Source organism: Vipera ursinii, assembly GCF_947247035.1.
Source record: "Vipera ursinii genome assembly, chromosome: 2".
NCBI classification, from domain to species: Eukaryota; Metazoa; Chordata; class Lepidosauria; order Squamata; family Viperidae; genus Vipera; species Vipera ursinii.
In genome coordinates this window covers 258,882,121-258,904,938 of record NC_139513.1, presented here as the reverse complement: position 1 = coordinate 258,904,938, position 22,818 = coordinate 258,882,121, and the positions used below count along the sequence as shown (strand labels likewise).

The 22,818-nt window shown below is 34.3% G+C and overlaps 1 protein-coding gene across 1 annotated transcript in view; it reads left to right on the top strand.

The window, feature by feature from the left end:
- The window catches only part of VCAN (versican), a gene marked incomplete at its 5' end in the record, with an annotated part of 84,523 nt that overhangs the window by 25,428 nt on the left and 36,277 nt on the right, over positions 1 to 22,818 (top strand). Inside the window, 2 exons of the mRNA XM_083357246.1 lie at positions 5,587 to 7,761; positions 16,075 to 21,165. Of these exons, the coding sequence (XP_083213372.1) occupies positions 5,587 to 7,761; positions 16,075 to 21,165 (7,266 nt within the window). The remainder of the gene's footprint in view (positions 1 to 5,586; positions 7,762 to 16,074; positions 21,166 to 22,818) is intronic.

The following is a 22,818-nucleotide window of genomic DNA, read 5'->3' as shown; positions in this document are numbered from 1 at the left end:
TTCTTACTTACTCAATCCTTGAGTTACTTGTGTTACATATGTAGCATAATGTGAGAACCTCAAATTTTAGCTCAGTGCCACCAGGAATCAACAGACTCATATAATGTGTGTCACTATCAGCAAAGTCAGGAAATGATGAAGAGTGCTGATGCAGCAGAAATGAATTAGACCTCCAAGAAATTATCTAGATGATGGTGATCTCTCTGTGAGTCATGCAACAGATCTTTAGCAGAAAGGCATCTTTTTAATAAAGAGATATGCACACAATGTCAACCTTTCTGTTAAGTCCGGAAACTTTTTATGAAGTCTATAAATTCTATTTATATAAAAATAAAGCTTTGGAAAGTAAAAATAATTGTCACTAATTTTCCAGAACATGTAAAAGATCCTAAAATCTAGATGTTCTCCCTGATTGATGGCTGGGGTTCACATTGTTAATGATTTTTTCATAGACAGCTATTTGTTTCCTAGATTATGTTTTTATTTATTCCTCGATAGCAACAGTGATGTTCCCTGTGTCATAATTGTGCAAATGATGTAATTTCATCAAATCAAAATTTGCATAATAACATCATTTACATAATCGTGTCATATCATATCTGATATAATTTTAATCCTTTGTTGTTCTTGCAGGCATTCCCCAGTAAAGATTCTGGATTTATTTTCAGAGTTCTAATTCTCTTTTACCCTTTTTAATAGGAAGCAGTTTATTTTATAATGTTTGCATACTGTTCCAATTACACAAGACTAGGTGGTGCAGAGCATATAGACAAAAAGAAAATCCCAATTCTGGGACAGGCCCAATTACTCAATTAATATTTAGTATCCAACCAAACTAATCAACAAATAAACCAATATATTTTACATAGTGAATTGAGACCTGCTGTGCCAAGTTAAGTCCAAGTACACATGTTGGTATTACTTGGTTTTCTGGCTATTTAATGCCCCAAGCAGTTTTTAAAACGGAAACCACAACAATGATGGCAATCATTTTAATAATGAATTTATTTTTACTGACATAACATAGTTCAGTGGTTCTCAACCTGTGGTCCGTGGACCCCTAGGGGGACCATGATGTCACAGGCAGCCCGCAAAGGCTTGAAGTTTTATTATTTCAATCTTAAATTAAGTATTGGGGGTCTGTGGTGAAAAAAAAGTTGAGAACCACTGACATAGTTTCTAAAATACTAATAATTTGTTTCATGTTTGCTGTTGGTTTTAGACTCAGTTCATAAATCCTACACACTAGATCAGGGGTTTTCGAACTTGGCCCTTTTAGGACTTGTGGACTTCAACTCCCAGAATTCCTTAGCTAGCGTGCCTGGCTGAGGAATTCTGGGAGTTGAAGTCCACAAGTCATAAAAGGGCCACGTTTGAAGACCCCTGCACTAGATTATTAAAGCTTAGAGAAAAATTTTGTTTTTTATGGCCAGCCAACAACACTGTTCCAGAGGAAGACTTTCTGAATAGTATAGGGCACAATGAAATATATATGTACTACTCATTTTCAGAGCTGTCCTCAGATATCACATTATTTTGGGGCAACGTATTATTTAGCTGCAGTCATCAATGTTGCCATCACTGTCTCCCCAGTTGCTTGTTCATGTCCTTTCTCCTTTCTGCTGTCTATGTTTTCCTTTACACATGCTTCTCCCTATCCAACCATTTATTTATTTATTTATTTATTTATTTATTTATTTATTTATTTATTTATTTATTTAGACTTATATACCACCCTTCTCCCGTAGGAGCCAGGGCGGTTCACAAGGCGATTAAAACAATATAACAATACAAAAGTTAATAATAAATTAAATTATCCTTAATTAAAATTAAATGATTCATAGTCACTACTCACTCACAAATGCCCATACATGACATATTCAGTAGTTGTGACTACTAGCTTTGCTCTGAGAGAGTTTATGATCAATTATAGAGTGCGTTAGAATGGCTCTTAACAGTGGCCCTACTTTCCTTTTGAAAGGTATGAGCTTAGCTGGAGTTATAGGGATAAGGAGTAAGAATACACCCACCCCCACCCACACACCCATTATAAAATATTATATAAAAATATTAGTAATGACAATATCTTGACAGGTGCACTGATAAATGTATGAAATGTTCATCTTTTGACCCAATCACTATATATTATTATTGCCTATTTACGGCTTACAATAAAAACTATTTTCATTTTCAGGAAAAAGTTATATACGAAGCTAAGCTAAATCTAATTAGAAACAAATTCTCTGAAGTTGTGCTGGACTATGCAGTTTAAAGTATCTCACATATATATGTGTCCCTCAAAGAATTTTTCTTATGAATATGGAAGCATTAATAAAATAATGGTATAAGACCTTACCAGGGCTACTCATTAATTTTCAATACTGTAAAACAAGATACTACTTTAGAGCAAAACATATTCTTAATGGGCCCTGCTCTATACAAGACTATTTGATGCCATTTCCTTTTTTCTTTTTTAAGAGTAATTCAGTGAAATTAACCATATTTTTTTAACTGAGTTTACAAATTTTCACTGAACTCTACTAAAACAAATCGTGAAATCTAGATGCTGCAATGTAGGATATGTATTAGAACAGATTAATTGGTATTAGAATAGGCAATCATTTGGGACTGGAGCACATTTAGAATTTAAGAACATGTTGTGGATGTTCCCACAAAATAATTATCTTGGTGTAGAACTGGCTGGTACAGAAAATGGTTGCCATCGTGGGCATGTCTAGTGCCAAAATATATTTATAAGAGAGCAATCTGATAAGGTTACTACAGTCTTGTTCTCTTTATATCACATGGAATCTTACTACTCATTCCAGTTTATTTTGGGGGGAGAAGGGAACACTTTTTCAGGCACTTACTGTAGCAATCCATTTTTTTTGTCAGGATGCTCATAAAGTTAAATTTTGCTTTATTTTGCTTCAAGCAATCTTGCTTTCTTTTGATTAAGTTTTTTAAAAAAATCAGTTTAGACAATATTCAAGAGTTGTGGTCTCCAGCTCCATAAAATACATAATATAAAAGGGAGCATTTGTGACCAAGTGTTTAGGATATCAGATTATATCAGCAGGACTCAAATTCAGGGCCACCTTCCACCATAGAAGCTTACTGGGTGGCTTTGGGCCAATTGTTTTCTCTCCACATCACCAAGTTTTTGTGGGAAAAATGAGAGGATATCACATTTTGTGTACCACATTAAGTTCCTAAAGGAAATGCAGGACCACCTTTTCCAGTTCCAAAGAATCTCAAAGCAGCTTTTTTCAGGTTGTTAAAAAAGTACATAAATTAGGACAGTCTTTGATGTAACAAATGTTTAGTAAGATAATCGGATTTCTTGCTGTAAACAATCTGGATTTTTTTTATTAGGAACAAGTGTCTCATGTATTGCATCAGAAGAAGCACAAAAAGATATCCCCCAGAACACATGAATTAAGGAATTCAATAATGCAAAACATCTGTACAACAGCAATTGGTTAAAAGCGGTGTAAAACCTTTAAAAAAATTCCTCTAGATCATTTTTTTAGACAAAAGGCAGTTTAATTATACTGAATGTCTCCTTTGAGAAGAAACAGCTTGAACCTAAATCCTTTAAAAAAAAATCTTACAAATAAAATTCAGCTTCCTGAATGATGCTCATAATGATCATTCAGTACTCGGTAATAATAGTCAAATAAACCTGATTTTTGCAAATTGGCAAAAATCAGTTGAAATCCACCCAAGCATCTGGCTAAACTGGAATAAAGTTTTTTCCCAAATGGACATGTAATGTGACATTCTGGATTTTGTTAAACCTATTCATGAATATTAAGTATAAACAAGAATAATAAGGCAAGTTCCAAATATGAAATTCCTGTGGAAAATTAAGTGTACTGTACTGAGAAATTTAACAGGAAAAAATAAAGCAGAAGCTATTGACAGAATTGGGCAATGGTTCTCAACCTTATCAACTTTAAGATATGTGTGGACTTTAAATTCCAGAATTCCCTAACCACCAAGATTGAGAAATATTGGAATCGCCATTATCCATTTTATATATTTTTATTGACTGCAGCATGTATGTGGAGGGTGTTCAAAGATAAGATAACCTTTATTGTCATTTTTTTACTGTGGGCACAACAGCACTCATCAAAAATGAAACAAGATGGTGGATGCAGTATTGCAATCCCAAGTTTCATTAATATGACATGCACGTATAAAGGAGTGGGACTTGGATTACAACACCATATCTGTTATTTTTTCCTGCTAAATAGTGTAAAGAGCCTTCTTTAGATAGTTACAAAGTAGTCAGGAAGAAAATTATTTGGCCCTATTTCTTTGCACCCTTTGGTTCTAATTCTTCCTTGGGTTGGCTGTATACAACATGCTATAATTTATATCAGAGTTTCCCCAACTTTTTCGGGTTGGAGGCCCAGAGCTGGGGGAGGAGGGAAAGAGGGGAAGATTTTGTGGGTGGGGCAGGCACATGTGTACATGTGTCCACTGTGAGTGGTCGTAATGTTCACGGTGACTCTTGAGTGAGTGGGGCTGCAAGTACCCACAACAAAACTCGTGTGAGTAGGTGGTGTGCGCATGGATACGCATGCACCAACTGGGCACTCACATGGCCCGGTGGTGATTAGACCACGGCCCATTAGTGGGCCGCAGCCCACAGGTTGCGGATCCCCATTTATTTGGTTTTTCTAAAGCTGTTGCATGAAATTATTCTGTAAATCATTAGGACAGTGCAAGGTGCACTGTTCATTAGAATTACTGCTGGTTACAAGTTCCTATTTTTGCACTAAAACTGAACATTCTACAAAGTCAATGAAGTCCCTGCTTATGTGCATCCTTATAATGAAAGATACTGTTAAAAGAACTGTTCCTTTGAAATAAAGTGAACTGTTAGTATAATAAACTTGGGTAGATTGCTTCTATCAATTGCAGAATGGTTTATTACAGTGTTCAGTGTATAAAACACAAATTGTTCAATAATGCAGAATTCCTGACTTCAGATGAGTAACAATAATCATCAGTTCAGAGAACATAAGGGCAGCCACCTTTTCAGTCTTGTATAATATTTGCATCCAAAGAATAAAGGACAATAATTATGAATTTAATTTTGTTCTCATCTCAAAATGGCTGAAAATGACTGAATTTAAGTTTCATAAATTCTGCTGCAACTGGTGGCCCATCTTTCCCAGTTTTAAAAAAAATCTTAATTACTTAAATAACTATTTATTGCAGTATTAAAAAATTGCTTCATTGAATTTCCACAAGAATTGATGATGATGATAATGATGATGATTATACAAAGTATTACTAAGTCTGATTTTGTGTTCCTAAGAGACTTGACCTGTTCCATAAATCAACTAAATAGGTTACAGATTGATATATTGATTTACATGTGCGGTAAATTGATTCATTTAATTATAATTACTCTCTTCAAAGCATCAACAAATAATGTTTTAGGGTCATGGGCTGAGATAAAGAATGTGTGTTCAGTATCTCTAAAATTCATTCTGGATTCAAGCTATTGTAATGATAAAATACAAAACTAGTGTAAATATTTCTAATGTGTTTATTATTATCTTTTGCTAGGTAAAGAGAATGTATCTGATTCTTCAACTGTTGAACTGAATATTCCTTTGGAAAGTGGATCTGCCAAATCATTAACTGAACTAAATGTAATTCCTCCAAAAACTACACTTCATCCTTATATAACTTTATTCACATCAGAAACGGTTAAAGTAAAACAAGAAAAGAAGGCACCTCAAATCATTAATTTATCTACCCTTCTACCTCAAACTGTTACGGACATTTCTGATTTGTCAAAAACGACCCAATCAGAGACTGTGTTAAGTGACTTAGTGGAGAGTATACCTACCCAAGATATTTCTGATCTCCATGAAGCAAGTTCTGAAAGTCCAGTTGAACAAATAGAAGTAGCTCCAAAAAGAACTCATGTGGATGCTCTAGCAGGGAATAACCTGAGTGTACCTTTAGAAACAAAGGAAGAAACACATATTGGCACACAACCCACCAAAATACCAGTGGAAGCAAAAAGTGATGATAAACTCACAACTATTGTCATTCCAGAAGAATTGCTCACTAGTATTTATGAATCTGTAGAAGAAAAAGAGGTTGTTTTGCCTGATCAGAAGCTAATAACATCTAGTACCATTTCTAAGCTAGATAAAATTGTATCTTCTATGCCTATCTTAGATGAGAATGCCACAGATACCCCAGATTCAGTAACAACTTCACTTGAAAGCAAAACAATATCTGCCCCAGCTTATTCAACAGGCTTTGAAATACCAGTGCTTACAACATCTGACAGAATTAGAGTGGTACACTCAACAGATTCTGTAGAGAAGGAAGAAGAGCACACAGTGGCACCTGCAGTTTCAGAGAAGATAAAAGATACTGTGACATTTATTCCAGTACCCACAGCTTCAGATATATTTTCAGAATCAGAAGTATCAATAGGTGAAAAAAGCATGTTTGGGTCCGAGTCTGCCACAAGGCACATGCCTGTTGCTACAGATGTAAATGAAGTAGAAGGATTCTTTACCAGCTATGGAGTTGAAGTGTCAAGTCACCACCCAATAACACCAACACCAGATTGGCAACAAGAAACAATGGAAACAGATGCAAAATACATTTGGACTAATAAGGAGAATACAACTGAACAGCAACCAAACTTAGATACTTCAAGAGAAGATTACCCAGCAATGGTCACAGAAGGTATTGAAATAAATCAAACTTTTATATTTACAGATGCCACAAAGACCGCAACTCCTGTTGCAATTTCAGAGAAAGACTATAGCAGTTCTTTGATTTCAGACACCAAAGAAGATGAGATTTCTAAAGATTCAGGTATAGTTACTACTCATGCAGCACTCACAGAAGTCATACAAGTGATTCAACAGGAATCTGTTACCAGAGATCTAATTATGCAAACATTGGTCACTGACCCAGCTTTCCCCACTGTTGTTCCAGAATTATATTCATTACCTGAACATGACGTAGCTGCTGAAGGATCTGCATATGAAATAAATTATACCACTACAGAAACAAGTCCTGATATAAAAATGAGAGATTACAAAACAGTCACACTGTCTGAATTTTCTCCTGGAATCATTGATCCCAAGCAGATAGCAACAGGTGTTCCTCCCATAGAACCCACTACCAGAAGTGAACATAGCTCTTCCTTGGACAAATTGGTAGTCCCCATCTCTAGAGAAGAAGCTGCTCCTGTCACTAAAAAGTTTGATATGGGGGAAGTAGATACTTCAACTCATAGTCCAGAAGGATCAGGAACAAAAGAAGAGAACATAGGAATGGAACCCATTTCATTTTCAGTTAGTGCAACAAGCAAACCAATGGTGGTAACTGGCATTGCCACCACTGTCAGTACTGCAGTAGATAAAATCCCACCAACTTCAGCATCCAAACCTTTAATTATCAAAACGCAGCCACCTCTGATTGATAGGGAGCCTGATGAGGATACAAGTAAAGATGTGCTGATAATTGATGAATCTATTTCTCCCATTAAAACTACTGATGATGATTTTACAGGCAAAACGGTAGAGCCAGAAATAGATACTGAATATTTTACTTCATCAACTATCACTGCAGTTTCCCAGCCCACAGGACCACCCACAGAGGTTTTAGAGTCTCAAGAAGAGCCCCCAGCTACTTCAGAGGTTGATACAGGGTTGGAAAACCAAACTGACATAGTATATATTGTTGCTATTCCACAAAATGATACAGGTAAGATACAGGTAATACTGAGACTGGATGTTCAACCTAATATGGATATTTGGCTCAGAGACATATGACAAATTATATGTATAAACTAGTCCTCAATTATTGTATGCATCTTTTATATCTGAATATTGAAATACTTCATAATAGGATATTACTAATAGTTGCTGGTTAAGTGAATATGGAAATTATTACCATTGTTAAACACTGATACAATATTATTTGAGCTTACTGCTTAATATTACCATATCATTTGATTGAAATTCATTACCTGTGGAACAAGACATTATACTTTCATGGCTTCCACACCATGCATTACTACTTGAGTGTAGCATTGCCATATGTTAACATTCCATAGTTTGTAGCTATTAACAATGGCATTTGCAGTGCTATCAGCTAAACAAAATATGTACTAATTTTGTTTGTTTACATCCAAATATATTATGCAATTTGGGGAAAGTAAATAATATGTAAATTGGAAGGTTATAATCAAACCTTTTATTTATTCAGTTTTAGCTGAAGGCACTGTTTGTGCAGCTTTAATCTGGGTATTCAGAACAGAGATGTCATCAGATTCTGAATTAATGTGATGATTTCTTCTGAAAGGTGAATATATCATGACTAGTAAAAAAATCTTAATGACATTGTTTTGTAGAATTATATTATCCCCTTTTCACCTTCTCCCCCCCCCAAGCAACACATTACCCTTGTAAATTTCACAGAATATTCCTTTCTGATTATTCCATAAATAGAATATCTGTTGTTGCCTATGTCTGTTGTTCTTCATAGTGGGCATGAATAGATTGCTTAACCAAGAATTACTTTAAGTACTGTACTAGCTATTTATTTATTTATTTATTTATTTATTTATTTATTTATTTATTTATTTATTATATTTGCATAGCAGAAAGTGACTCTGGGTGATGTACAACATGAAAGTTTTTATATGGAAGTCTCATCTGTTTGGATTAGATTCTTGACCCTGAAAGTGCCTTTCCATTGTTAAATAAAGAATGTCTTATCTCTTCCCAATGATACAAAATGTATCCAGTTTGCAGATATCATAATTATAGTGGTTTGTACACTAGTTAGCATGATACTAACTTTTTCAGTAGTTGTAAACTACATTAGGAATTTAAAATATCCTGGAAGATGGTAAATGACATAGCATCTTTACAACACTGGATTTAAAAGAAATATTAATTCAGATTAATGATTGAAGGTCTGGGGTGTGTACGAGCAAACCCCCTCCCTCCACAGAAAAATGTCTACTTAAGTGTTTTATTAGGTGACGAGTTCATGGATTAAAGTGAGATTGTTGCTGAATCAGAAGGTACTGAGACTATGACTTCTGTTGTATTAGAAATAATTTACAAGCCAGCATCTTTACATACCGTAAATGATTGAAAAAGATGTTATAAAAAGATTCCACAGCAGATTTTGTTTTAAAATATATGCTTTCAAACAATCTGAAATTAAACTTTTTAAAATAGACTTACTTTATGAAAGCAGCTTCCTATTATTATTATTATTATTATTTGGTGTTATTGTTCTTTGGATACTGCCTGCATGTGAAATGCTATCTTAGTGTGTTGTAATATAAATTGTATATACAAAGTAATTGCCTTTTGCATGTTAATCACAACCAGATCCTTTAAAACAAAAAGAGTAAGCATCCTTTATTGCAGTCAGACTGTGGGTTAAAACTGAGCATTTTGTTGATTTGAATAAATTAAGCCCTTTGAGTCAAGTGCCAGGTATGTCACAGATTTCCACAATGTTGTGTTTTTGAAAATCCAGCCACAGGGTTTTCAAAGATCACTTGAAGACTTCAAAAGCTAGAAGATATGGACAATAGTCTTCTAAATCAAGGATAAGTTAAGTAGGAAAGAATCTTGAAGGGAGGGCAATGTGGCAAGATTAGGGACATATATATTTTAAGGTAGTACATTTGAATCCGTGACTTATTGTTAAACCTATTGGGTATCATATATTAGAGTTGTTTGAGGAATTGAGCTAGAACTTGTTTATGAAGGTTCAGCCTTTAATATAAAGAAAGCAATACAGGCTACCAAGCTTGAAAATTATTTATGGAAGTTCAAAATTCCCAGCAGTTATTTATTAGTTTGTTTGTTTATTTATTTATTACAAAATTTATATCGCTGTCTCACAAATGTGACTCTAGACCATAGGTGTCAAACTTGCCACATCACGTGACGTGTCGTGACATATCGCAAGTCTTTTGCATTGACGGAGCTGGGATGGGCACGGTTTCCATATGATGCAACCGGCCCATGGGCCGGCAGTTTGACACCCCTGCTCTAGACGCTGTATAATAAAATCAACAATTAAAGCATTCTTCAAAAACCATTTAAAAGCAATGAAGTATAAATAGAAGCAAGATCACAAAGAAAATCAGAATCTTACACATGAGTTTCCTGTTACCAGAGTATTCCCGGCCTCATGAAGAAAAAAAAACACATTACTAGTCATTAGTATTAGGACTAAATTCATTGGTGATGGTGGTTGATGTTCCAAAGGTGCCACAGTATAGTTCTGGACTATTCCTGAAAGCACATAGATGATAGCTAATTTGAAAGTTTTTACAAAAGTAATAGGCTTGATTTATGTATAATTAATAGAACCTATAAATCAGTCTGATAATGCCTTTAATTTTTTATAGGAACTCTGATAAAGGAAAGCTTTTTCTCTTGACAGAGTATTAATTGTTTAGTTATTCTCTGAGACAAAAGTAGTGAATCCTACATGTAGAATTATCCAGTTCTTTAAAAAGATAAAACCATGTGGAGAATTTCATTAGTTTGTCAGTAGAGACACTCTTAATTCTTTTTTAATAAGAAAGAGCCCTCCTTTACCTTTGAGAATTATCCCTAGATAGTTCATTACTATTGTAGGGATTGAATCTCATCTAACATTCAAATGAGTATTCTGTTTCATTCATATTTGATGAAAAATGCTTTTCAAATACTGTTAAGTATCATGAACAAAATTCTAAAACAATAAAAGTTAATGTTTATTAAAGTTCTTGAGAAAAGAAAGAGGTTATATAGACACAGAATACATTATGGTGCCAATCAAAAACATCTGAATAACTTAAATCATTTTTGAATTCTATGTGTTAAAACTTCTGTTTAATAACCTCCATAGACTTTTCTGATCCTAAAGATAATATACTTGTCAGAAGGTAATTTGCTTGTGATGGTCTTTTGTCAGATTATATTAACAAAAGCAATCCAATTGGTTTTAGGCTATGTGTTAGTGAAGGTGTCAAAATGACCAAATATTTGCTTTAATTTTGGGTAACCCAGTTCTAGATAGAAGCTGGAACAGTGTTAGAAATGCATTTGGGAGACTGAAAAAAACATATTAAAAATCTGATTAGATTTTTTTCCCCTAGTGGTTATAACAGACTTAGAGCAACATACTATTCCAAAATGGGACATTTTTTGACAGACATTACCTATCAGTAAAAGCCTTTGATATTAAAGTATATAATATATGTTATGTTATATTTCATATATATTTCATAACATAACAGTTTGCAGTGGATGTCAATATTTTAATAACAGATACATTGTGATGATATGAATCTGACATAGGTATTCACTATTAGCTTATTATATATAGAACTAAGCCAACCATCTCTCGCTCCCTTGCTCACTCCCCCCCCTCTCCCTGTGTGTGTATGAGAGAGAGAGAGAGAGAGAGATTATTTGAAATGTTTGAAAGATATGTCTGTTGTTGGAGAATTTATTATTCCCATTTTTCATATAACAGCAAGCAATAGGTTTTTAAGGTTAAATAGTGGAGTAAATAATCTTTTGCCTACCATTGTAAGTTGCTTTTGAGAAGCATATTATAAATGATTTTGTTTGTGTTCTTTCACATTACCAATAGTAATTATGAAACTGCATTGTTATGTAACATGTTACTCTGTGTATGTGTGTATTGCATTTTCCACTGTTGCCAAAAAAAAAGGCTATTACATACTGTAGAAATACCAGTGTTTTACTTGTGGCTTTTAAGATATCATGAACCCAATAACTCCTTATGATTATTTTACAACTTTATATACTACCACCTAAATGATTATGGGTAGCTTACAAAAACATAAATATGTAATTAGTGGTATAAGTTCTATTATTTTTTTAAAAAAATAGTTCATAACACGTACAACTTTTAAAATCATGCCTTTCACGTGGGTGAAACTCTTAATAAAAATTTCCAGTCAGAAAAAAATGTAATTGGAACAAGTCATTTCTCCTTTCAGACAGTATTAAAACACAAATGTTTTGTTCTTTCACATTGTGAAATTTTGGTCACAATAGTAAAAGACGAACAACCTGATACTAGATGTTACCAAACCAAGGAATTAATTAAACTCTATCTATCCAAAATAAATGATCTATAAGCGAAGGAGGTATAAGAAATATGAACATGATTATATATAGTGATAACATTTAATAATAGCAATTCCTGGAATTCTTTTGTGGTGAGTTCATAGTTTTGCTATCTGAACTCTTGTGTTATGGGAATGAACAGCAGTATTTTGCCTTGTGAGCCAAAAGAAGTCTGACATAGACAATGCAAGCTAAATGTTATTTCTGAAGAAATATCCTGAGGCAGCACAGATATGGGTCATTGCTCATTAAGCCAAAGTCAGAGCTAATGTTCTGTGTGGTACTATAAATATAAATAATTTCATACAATAAAAATACTTAAATAATATTAAACAATGCTTTTCAAACATATTTAATGAACTATTTTTAAAATTTAGTGTCATTTATTAAATAATTAACCTTACAAAATCTTTCGTTTTACATTAGCAATCAAAATCATAGATGAATACAGGAACTATATAGCACAACCCTTGTATTTGTTTTTTTCTTTTTAATTTAGTAGAATATCTAGAAGTGTCAATTTACAATTTTACAATGTGATGTTTAACATTGATAAGTTATTTTAAGCTTTGGCTTTGATAAATATGGTGATCATTACAACAATGACTTATTACATGAAATGTTGCCACCTAACATTTCTGGGGTAGGAATCATTATAATATAGTAATGTTCTTAAATTCCCTTTCAGAAAGGATTAGTTTCCCAATTTTTTCTTTGATCATAACTTTATGAAATTGAGACAAATATCTAAGCCTAACCTGAAACAATAGCTTTTTGGCTTGCCTGACTAAACAACAGGTAATGCTTAGTAAACAAATATTTTTTACTCAACTGAAATAATAAATAGGATCCATAAATGTGCAATACAGCAATATGCATATTTATTATTTATCTATTACATGTATTACATGATTTTACTTGCCACTGAATTATGATTTCCAGCCTTAGTTTTTCTTTAAAGTTATTGACTGTGCTAATAGTTCAAAATAAGAAATATATTTCCATTATTTAGGGTTCTGGTTAGTTTTTGTACTTTAAATTTTGCATCATATCAACATTTTCAAAACTTCCTTATATAAACCAATACACAGTCACTGAAATGACTGTATAATGCAGGCAAAGTAGTGTACCCCCTAAAGGTAAATATAGAAGACCTAAACTCTACTTTCATTTTTTCTACAGGATAAAACTCACGTGATTTTTACTTTGTGATTGCAAAGTGTCGTGATTATTTTTACTATTTCTGCCTAAAATATTACAAGATTTAGACACAAACTTCACACACTTGTAATCATATATGATATTGAACTGTGTTTAAAGAATTACAGAGGTGAGCTACAGTATGCTCTGAAACACCTCAGAACATGCACACACTCTCACACACCAGTGCTATTCTCTTGGACCACCATAAGTTATAAAGTACCACTATTATACTGTAAATTAATATTTTAATATTTTAAACTGACAGATTAGCTAATACTTTATTCAATGTATTTGTTCTCATATGGAAGTCCCACTGAATTCAGTGAATTACTTCCCAACAAATAGGCCCAAGTTTGCAGCTTTTGAGATAAAGACACTTAATTTCATCAATATTTTCCAGATTCTTGATTTCAGTGATACATTAACATCAGCTTCTTTAAAGAAAGGATGTGTTTTGGATTTCTTTCTATGACTTTATTATTATTATTATTATTTTATTTATTTATTAAATTTTTATACCGCCCTTCTCCCGAAGGACTCAGGGCGGTGTACAGGGCAATAAATATCAAAATATAAATACAAAAGTTAAAAGAAGTTAAAAGAATTAAATAATCATGCCCAATATAATACAATGCTTAAAAACTATGTTAAAATTAGATCCAACCCTAAACCCATCAAACCAGGCCAGATTGTTCAAATAAATAAGTTTTTAAATCGCGCCGGAAGGAGTGAAGGTCGGGGGCCATCCGGAGCTCAACCAGCAACCGGTTCCATAGGTCTGGCGTGCCCACAGAGAACGCCTTCCCCCTGGGGGCCACCAATCGACATTCTCTGATCGGAGGCACCCTGAGGAGGCCCACTCTGTGGGAGCGCACTGGACGGAGGGAAGTTGATGCCGGCAGCAGGTGCTGCTGTAGGTAATCCGGACCCATGCCATGTAGGGCTTTATAGGTCATTACCAGCACCTTGAACTTTAACTGATAAGCAGCTGCTAAGGAGTCTTTATTAACCTGTTCAGCAACATTTAGCTTTTTCCCAGCATTGAGAATTTTAAATGACCTTCCGCTTTCAATCTAAAGTAAATATACTTTACTTTCAATCAGACATGTCAAACTTGCAATGGCACGTGACATTTTGCAATATATCAGGACTGTTTTGCCATTGCTGGCAATGGGGTGGGTGTGGTTTCCTCGTGATACATCTGGCCCGCGGGCTGGCAGTTTGACACACCTGCTTTAGATTGAAGGAACACTGTTTCCACTAGTGATTCCAAGCATAATAAATACTTAGATATTTGACACTCTCATTTTACTTAAACCATGAACGTCTTTGATATATGATTAATTACAGTATGGGGTGAAATATTTAAAAACCTTTACTAAAATTGCTGAATGTAAATGAGGACCCAGATTGTTGGGGGCAATTAAGCTGACTTTGTAATAATGCCGCTTGGGGGGTGTATGAAAGCCCTAATAAGCAGGCATATACATAGAATGAAGGCTACTGCTAAGCTTGTAAGCCGCCCTGAGTCTTCGGAGAAGGGCGGGATATAAATGGAATTAAAATAAATAAATAAATAAAATAAATAAATAAATTTCATATAAAATGTGTTTGGAAAGATTCAGATTTGCTACTGAGTTCACTGATCCTTAAAGTGTTGCTTCCATGGTTAATGCATTCTTATATTTATCTCACTCACCAGCTATAATATACTATTTGGGAAATTCCACTGAACATTTTAGGTCAAGACTTAAAGCCATATAAAAGTTGCTGAGCTTACTAGAACCCTGACTTCCTTATTTTATAGCCACTGTCAAAATAAGAAAGGTAAACTGTACTGTATCTACATACAGTGATTTGATATAACTCTCATTACCAGTTTTGTCCCTTCCCCTCACCAACAAAATTCTTTGATTAACAGCAGTGTAAGAAACCATATTTTATCAATAAGGTCATAGATAGTATATTTATCAGTTTAGACACCATGATATTTCAAAATTTGAGAATCCCTAGTGTATTCTGAAGCAGATATTCACTAGTAATGTAAACTAGAATTCTAAAGATTTATGGTTTTTTTTAATGTGAAAGCTCCAGAGTGAAAAGTGCCCAGGGTGATAATCATCCCTGTTTATATCAACATTTCTTTATAAGGGAGCTGTGAAGAGGAATTGTTTGAATATTGCAAAAGAAAACATGGTTGCAAGTTTGTCTAAAATAAAGGGAATGTCATCCCAGAAAAGTTTATTTGTGCAAATTGTCTTTATATCAATTCAGTATTATAAAGACTAAGAAAAATGAATACCTACTTGATGTCGATAGCTTTGATACCTACTGAAATGTTTTGATATTCTACATATATCTAAAACAAAAGTTTTTATTACCTTCTATTAATCTTTAGACCAGGTCTGCATAACTGATAGAGAACCAAATTTAAAGTAATTGTGGTGTGTTGTTCAATGATTAGGAATACAATGGCAGCATTGTGTGTCTTTCAGAGCAGAAATGTCTGTGAAAACTTAAGAGATACTTAATGGACCCTTCCTGATGGCAAGAACATTTTATTGGATAAACATGGGATATTTGATACATTTTTCCTTTTAATGCATTTTATAATATTCCTGTTTATATTATATTAATTACTACCTATGACAAATTAAAATGCTAAAATTATTATTAAAGGTTCTTTGTTTTACAGATTCATTGCGTGGACTTTGGGATATGTTTGGTTACTACATCCATCATGAACTAGATGAACCCCCACTAGATGGTGAATCAGCCACTGATGAACCCTGTACAGCAAGTCCTGAGGATGTTTCTGAAGATACCCTAATTGTTGACCATTTCTATCCTGAAATATATCATCTGGAGGAAGATGATAGTGAAGAAGTTGATTGTGAGAATATTACTGCTATCACAACTCCTCCACCATTGCAGTTTATTAATGGAAAGCAGCAAGTGACCACTGCACCTAAAGATATAAAAGCTGAAGAAGCAAGAAGTGATCAAATTTTAGCACATTCCAAAAATGTAAATTTTCTGCATATCAATGAAACTAACATGGTGTCTGATAATGAGTTCTCGGCCACAATGCAGCCAAATGAATCAACGGGAGATACTGCTGTTACACAAAAGCTGAGCGCAGAATATGATATGATGGAAGAAGTCTTTAGTGGAGATTCAGAATCTACACATAAAGTTCATGAGATAATATATTTCCATGGCCAGTCTGAAACAGAACACTTAGAAGATTTAACTGTCCAGCCTGAATCAATAAGTTCTGCTTCTCCCCACACAATGAGCATAGAGATAAAAGAAGACTCTGAACCGTTAATTCTAACAGCTTCTACTCAAGACTGGTTACTTCATTCTACCACTGTATCCTTAGAAACAGGAGATGACATAGTAGCTCAACATGACACTTCTGTTCTGCAAGGAAATTATAATACAACAATTAGACATAATATACTTAATTCTTATATAAATTCATTGACAACAACTTCCAGTACTAATTTATTGAATATGCCAGAAGGGTCTATTCAGGAAGATGGTTATAAATCAACTAGTGCATTAACAAAACCAGGAGAACAAGAAAAATATTCTAGTAAGGAAATTTTCTCAATTGATGGAAAACCTATGCCACCTAAACCTATGCCTTCTGCTTCACAATCTCCTGCTTCTTTGTATAAAGAGACCATGTTTATTGCTGAACATACTGTTGCAGAATCTTTTACTACTGACTCTGTTACTGAAATAATTTTGAGCACTGCTGAAAATCAGATCAATATGGAGGAGGATAAGGAAGACAGTACAAGCTCTATGTCTTTAAATATGGAGAATTCAACTGCTGTCAACACAGAAAATTTGTTTAATAACAATGAATACTTCCATGATAACATCAGAGTTGTGAGTGAGGGATCCATAGCTCTTACCCAAACAATCATTCCTCTCAGAACCAAAGAAATCACAGAAAATAGATTATCCATTAATGAAGAATCTGGTGATGGAGAATTTTGGAGGAAACCTAATAGAGAAATACTTTTGGGGGGTCCTACCAGCCAAGTGGTAAGTATTGACTCCCAATTTCTAAATGCAGGTTTTGAAGGAATTGATAGTATGAGTCAAGCCACTACACAGACTTCAGTGAGGTCTGAATATGGAAGCAGTAAAGGAAAAGAAATAGGTAGGCTTTCAAGTGACCCCCATCATGCAATTCATACTAATCATACAATGGATGTGTTGGATGCTAAATTTTATGGGGAGGCTACAGACACTAAAATAGAAAGTCAAGAATCAAAAAATGAAACTTACAGCCAAAGAACATCAGATAAACCAGAGGCAGGTGTGCTATTGCCATTTAGTGACAAGTCTGTTGGGGAGACAAGTGAAGAAGTGATAACAAATATAGCAATAGAAGAGCAAACAAATTTGTTTGAAACATCTAGTATGACAAACATTTCTCCTGACCTCAGTGTAGGAATGAAGTTAATGCCAGAATCAAGAGAAACTGATAAGACTGTAAAACATTCCAGCAGTACTGCACAGTATTCCACAGTAGTGGCAAATAACAAAACTGTGCAGAAAGGAACTTCTGAATTCATAGTAAATGAAGGAATGGAATCTCTTCAGCTGGAAGATAGAAAAAATATTTCTCCAACTACCTTTGCCAAAAAAATTGAGCTTGTGGATATAGGCTCTGGAGAGGAATCAATTAATGACACAAGTAGTATGATGCTGGAAAGTTATAGTCCTACAGAAAAAGAAAATAATAGTAAATTACCATTGATTGAATCAGGTTCTGGAGACTTAGACCCTATAACATACTCTTCTGCCAAAAAACCAGTTTCGTCTGAATTTTTGATACAAGGATCTAAAAATCAGATAAACGAAAGTGAAGAACGTAGCATACTTCAGCATACACCAGTTACAACATTAAATATAAGTAGTACCACCATAGTAACATTAGTGAACCAAAGTACTACGGGAGAGTTTGTTAATAAATCAAAAGTGGAACAGGAAATGCCAAATGTATTGGAAACAAGAGCTTCTGATAAGCCCCCCCATTTGGAGGCAGAAATGTTTTATAAAGAAAAAAGAAAAATTATAGAAACAGACTCCATAACACAACAGCCAGGAATTACTGGTACTTCTACATTTAATCCACATGCAAAAGAACTACAGTTTGATATTAATTCTGTTACTGAATCTTTACAGAAATATCCCCCTTCATATGAAAAAACTGCAAGTACTTTATTAGTAAGTGCAGAGAAGGAATGGTTGGAAGAAAAGACTACTCCTTCCAAAGACAGTCACATGCTTTCCTCCCCATCTACAATGTATAGACCAATAACCAGAGAAGTGAATGTTCCATTTTTGTCAAAACAAGGCTCAGAAAATGAGTTCTTTATGGTTCATACTACTGCACCTGGGAATTCTGCTACATTAACAGAAAGTTTTAATGCATTAAAACTTGATACTCTTCATCCTAAAAGTTCAGAAGAACTTTTTTCAGAGGAAAAACAGGAAGAATTTGAGAGGCACACGGATGATTCCAAATATGAATTTAAATATCCACCCATGCTAGAAGACAATTTGTCTTCAGCCAGTGATGAAACCTTTCCAGTGTTATCTAATGTACCTACTGAGACATCTACCACAAATTGGTTCATTTCTGAAGATCAGAATAAAGAAAAGTCTTACCAGGAAGAAGAAAAAATACTAGCTGCAACAGATGGAACTTCCCAAGGGCAAGCCTGGATGTTTGTGAAGCATGAAAATAAAACTCCTGTTTCAGAGATATTTATTGAACCCTCTACTATTGGAACAATAGAAACACCAGAAACCACTTTATTGCCCAAAGTGCTGAGTGTTGGAAAACATGATGGTTCTGGAGAAGGATCTGGGTGGCAAGATGTAATAGAGAAAAAATCTGAATCATTTACTGAGTTGCCAAACTGGGAACTGCCACTTCTAACTCATCCTCCTCATTATTCAGACATTGAGAACACAAGTGCTGCAATGGATGGATCCCAAAAAGGACCACACACCCACACAGAGAACCATGAAAATACAGCAACATCTGATAGTGACATTTCAGAGAGCTTTTCATATGAGAGTTCCACAAACAACATAAAAGACTATGAAGATTTAATCCCTGTAGTTGGTTTCAAAAGAAATTATTCTGAGGATATTTCTAGCTTCATTGATGTTACTGGAACAGGGCATAGAGTACTACCTGATGAAACAACAATTATTGATGCTGATTATTTGAAATCAAGTGCAAGTATTGAAGACATTATAGATCATACAACTGAAAGGCCTGGAAGACACTCAACGTATAATATTTATACATCAGCAATGAAAATTCAAAATACAACACCCGAAATGTTAATTGATGATAAAATTACAGGTAACCAAGAAAGTTCTGTAGGTAATAAGTTCATACACAGTGAATCTATTTTATCTGATCATACCCCAGCATCAGAGGTGGGTTCAGGAGATGTTTCATTTTTCACAACAGAAACTGCAATTTCTCAGGACCCGCCTAAACTATCCATTCTGCTTCCAACACTACGACCTCTTCTTGTCAGTTCCACCATATCATCTCCAGTTAGTTCTAAAGAAAATACCACTGACTTAGGATATGGAACCGAACATACAAAATCTGGAAAAATGATGCAATCCAAATCTAAACACCCAACTGTGTCAGATGATCAAGTGGTAGCTGATGAAAGTGAAATTACCACTATGTCAGGAGAAGGACAAGTACAGATGGATAAACAGGAACCTGTGGTTCTTCCTTCAACGCTAGCATACATGCCTCTAAAAACAGGACAAACTTTGACAACACATCAGCCTGAAGAAAGTACTGCTTCAAATCAGTTTCTTTCACAAAATGTAACTAAATCTGAAGAAACAAGCTACAAGTTATATGAAGGAATGAAAACTGAACTCACAAAATCAGTAGAAACAGATATGAAGAACTTGCTTCTCACAACGCAAACACCCAAACTGCCTGTGACTGTGCATTTACTCAATGATGTTTCTGAACATCCAGAAGAAATCATGCGAAGTTCTTCATCGTCAACTGATTCTAACAAACATGGTTTGCCAGCACCAGAAACATTTAGAGAGGTTAGTGCTGACACAGCAGTAACTTACAAACCTGCTCTGAAAGATTTGTCCAATAATACAGCATTTCCTAATGTGGAACTGGAGAACAGATTCCTTGAAAGTATACCTACATCTGGTGGGCATCTACAGGAAACAGAGGAAATGCCAAAAGATGCTACAAAAGAAACAACTGTTTTAGAAGATCATCTTTCAAAAGGAGTGATACCATCAAGCTTTTTTCATTCTGATACTGAAGACCTTTTAGAAGAAGAAACTCCTGAGAAGATAAAGGAGCTAAATCAATTAGATGGAAATAGTGCTGATGGGAGTTTGTTATGGATACATAGCAGACCTTCTCCAATTCCACATGAGAGTAAAGCAGGTGGAGTTTTTGGTCCTGATGGGGAAGCCAGTGTTTGGCCAATCTCACCGCCACCATCTGCAGATAAACTTGTGAAACCTCAAACAGCCCAACCAGAATCAACAACTATTTCTTCTAACATTGTAAATGAATATTCAGTTCCTGATTATAACAAACAGACAATAAATACAGAGGATGTAAATGCAAATGAACTTGTAACTCCACCATTTTTGCTTCTGGATGTTACCAATGGATCAGATTTCCTGATTGGTCCAGGTGAAGGTTCAGTTGAAGGCTCAGCAATTCAGATCCCAGGTAAGGGAGAAGCTGTTTAAGTGCATTCTTTCCTCTGCCACAATTATTTATTTTTATTATTTATCAGAAAGTGCTTGCCTGAAGATAAACTGTGAAGATAATATATGTCACACATTATATGAACAACTGTAGTATGTGAACTGGATAATCATCGGAATGGTGACAGCAGTATCTATTATGATAGTTAGAACTAGTTGTCTAGTTCACCTGGTACATTTGTGCATGAAGGAAAAGATATTGCATGATTTAAATGTGAAATATTTGTCAATATTTTGGAATAGAAAAAATGATTACTAATACAATAATGTTAGCAGATTTTTGAAATTCACTGAACTGTAGTGATATTAAGAGATGCAGCAATCTATATGTGGCTAAATACGAAAGAGAAATAGTCATTTTGATGGCAAAAAGTGGAATTCACTTTTGTATCCAGATCTTGAGATGAAAGCTGTTCATATTGGACAGCAGATGTGAATACCAGTTCTCCCTTGTCTGCTTTGCCTTTCCTGGAATTTTCAATAGTTGTATTATTTTTCCATTGTGCCCACATTCAGTATGATTTAGAGTGAGTTTGCACATGTGAAATCAGTATTATTATGGATAAAGTATTCATATTGAGAAGAGATTCATGAATTGCATAGCTAGCTATGTTAAGACATTTTAACCACGGGTCCCTAGCAGCTTGCTAGCACAAACAAGCAAAGCCCCATCTGCGAGATGCAGCAGCACACAAAACCATGCACTCTCTGATCCATGGAAAAACCTTTCTCCACGGAACCGGTCCCTGGTGCCCAGAAGGTTGGAGACCTCTGATTTAAGCTATGTGGAATTTATTTGGGTTTTTTTTCCTACTTTTTATCTGTGGATATCCACCATATTTAGCTTAAATTGTTTTTCCTTATGGTAAGGATTTGAGAAGATTTCTCATAGTTTTCTATTGAAGGTTTTGCATAAAATAAGTAGTCAAAGCATAGAATATCTGCTCAGTAGTTATATTTAAAAACCTGCAATTTGGGCCTGATGTACTACTTTCGGACACAACAGATTCACATAATTACTTAATATGTGGGTGTCATTCTAGTAATAAGTGATAGTTTTATATATATGTAACCTTCACTTAAAAATACAAAAGCAACCTGAATTAAACTTTAGAAGATTTATTTGGCAAGACAATAGATTGAAAAAGTGATTTGACTTCTGAGTGATATTTTTTTTTAAAAAAATAGAATGTGCTTATAAATTGATTAAAAACAGTATGAACTGAATAGTTGCATTTATCCAAGGTCACAAGTCACACTGAGAAGATAACAAACAAAATGTATGCTATAAGAATTATTGTTCTGTCTACCCAGTCATTGCACATAAACTAACTTCGTTCAGATAATACTTGTTTCATTCACTGTGTACATGTTTTAACTATTTTGGCTATAATTAATTGTCATATCATATCAGCTAAATCCTCAACAGAATATTAAGGCAGCCAAAATCAAAACAAAATACCATTAGAAGAAAACAAAATATTGTTAAAAATAATTTTCCTGATGTAGTATAGTTTCATTCCCATTATGAAAGCATGATTTATTGCTACTGCTGCATACTGTGCTTAATTAATTATATTTGCTTGCATGTTTATAATGTTTAAATAAAATAAAT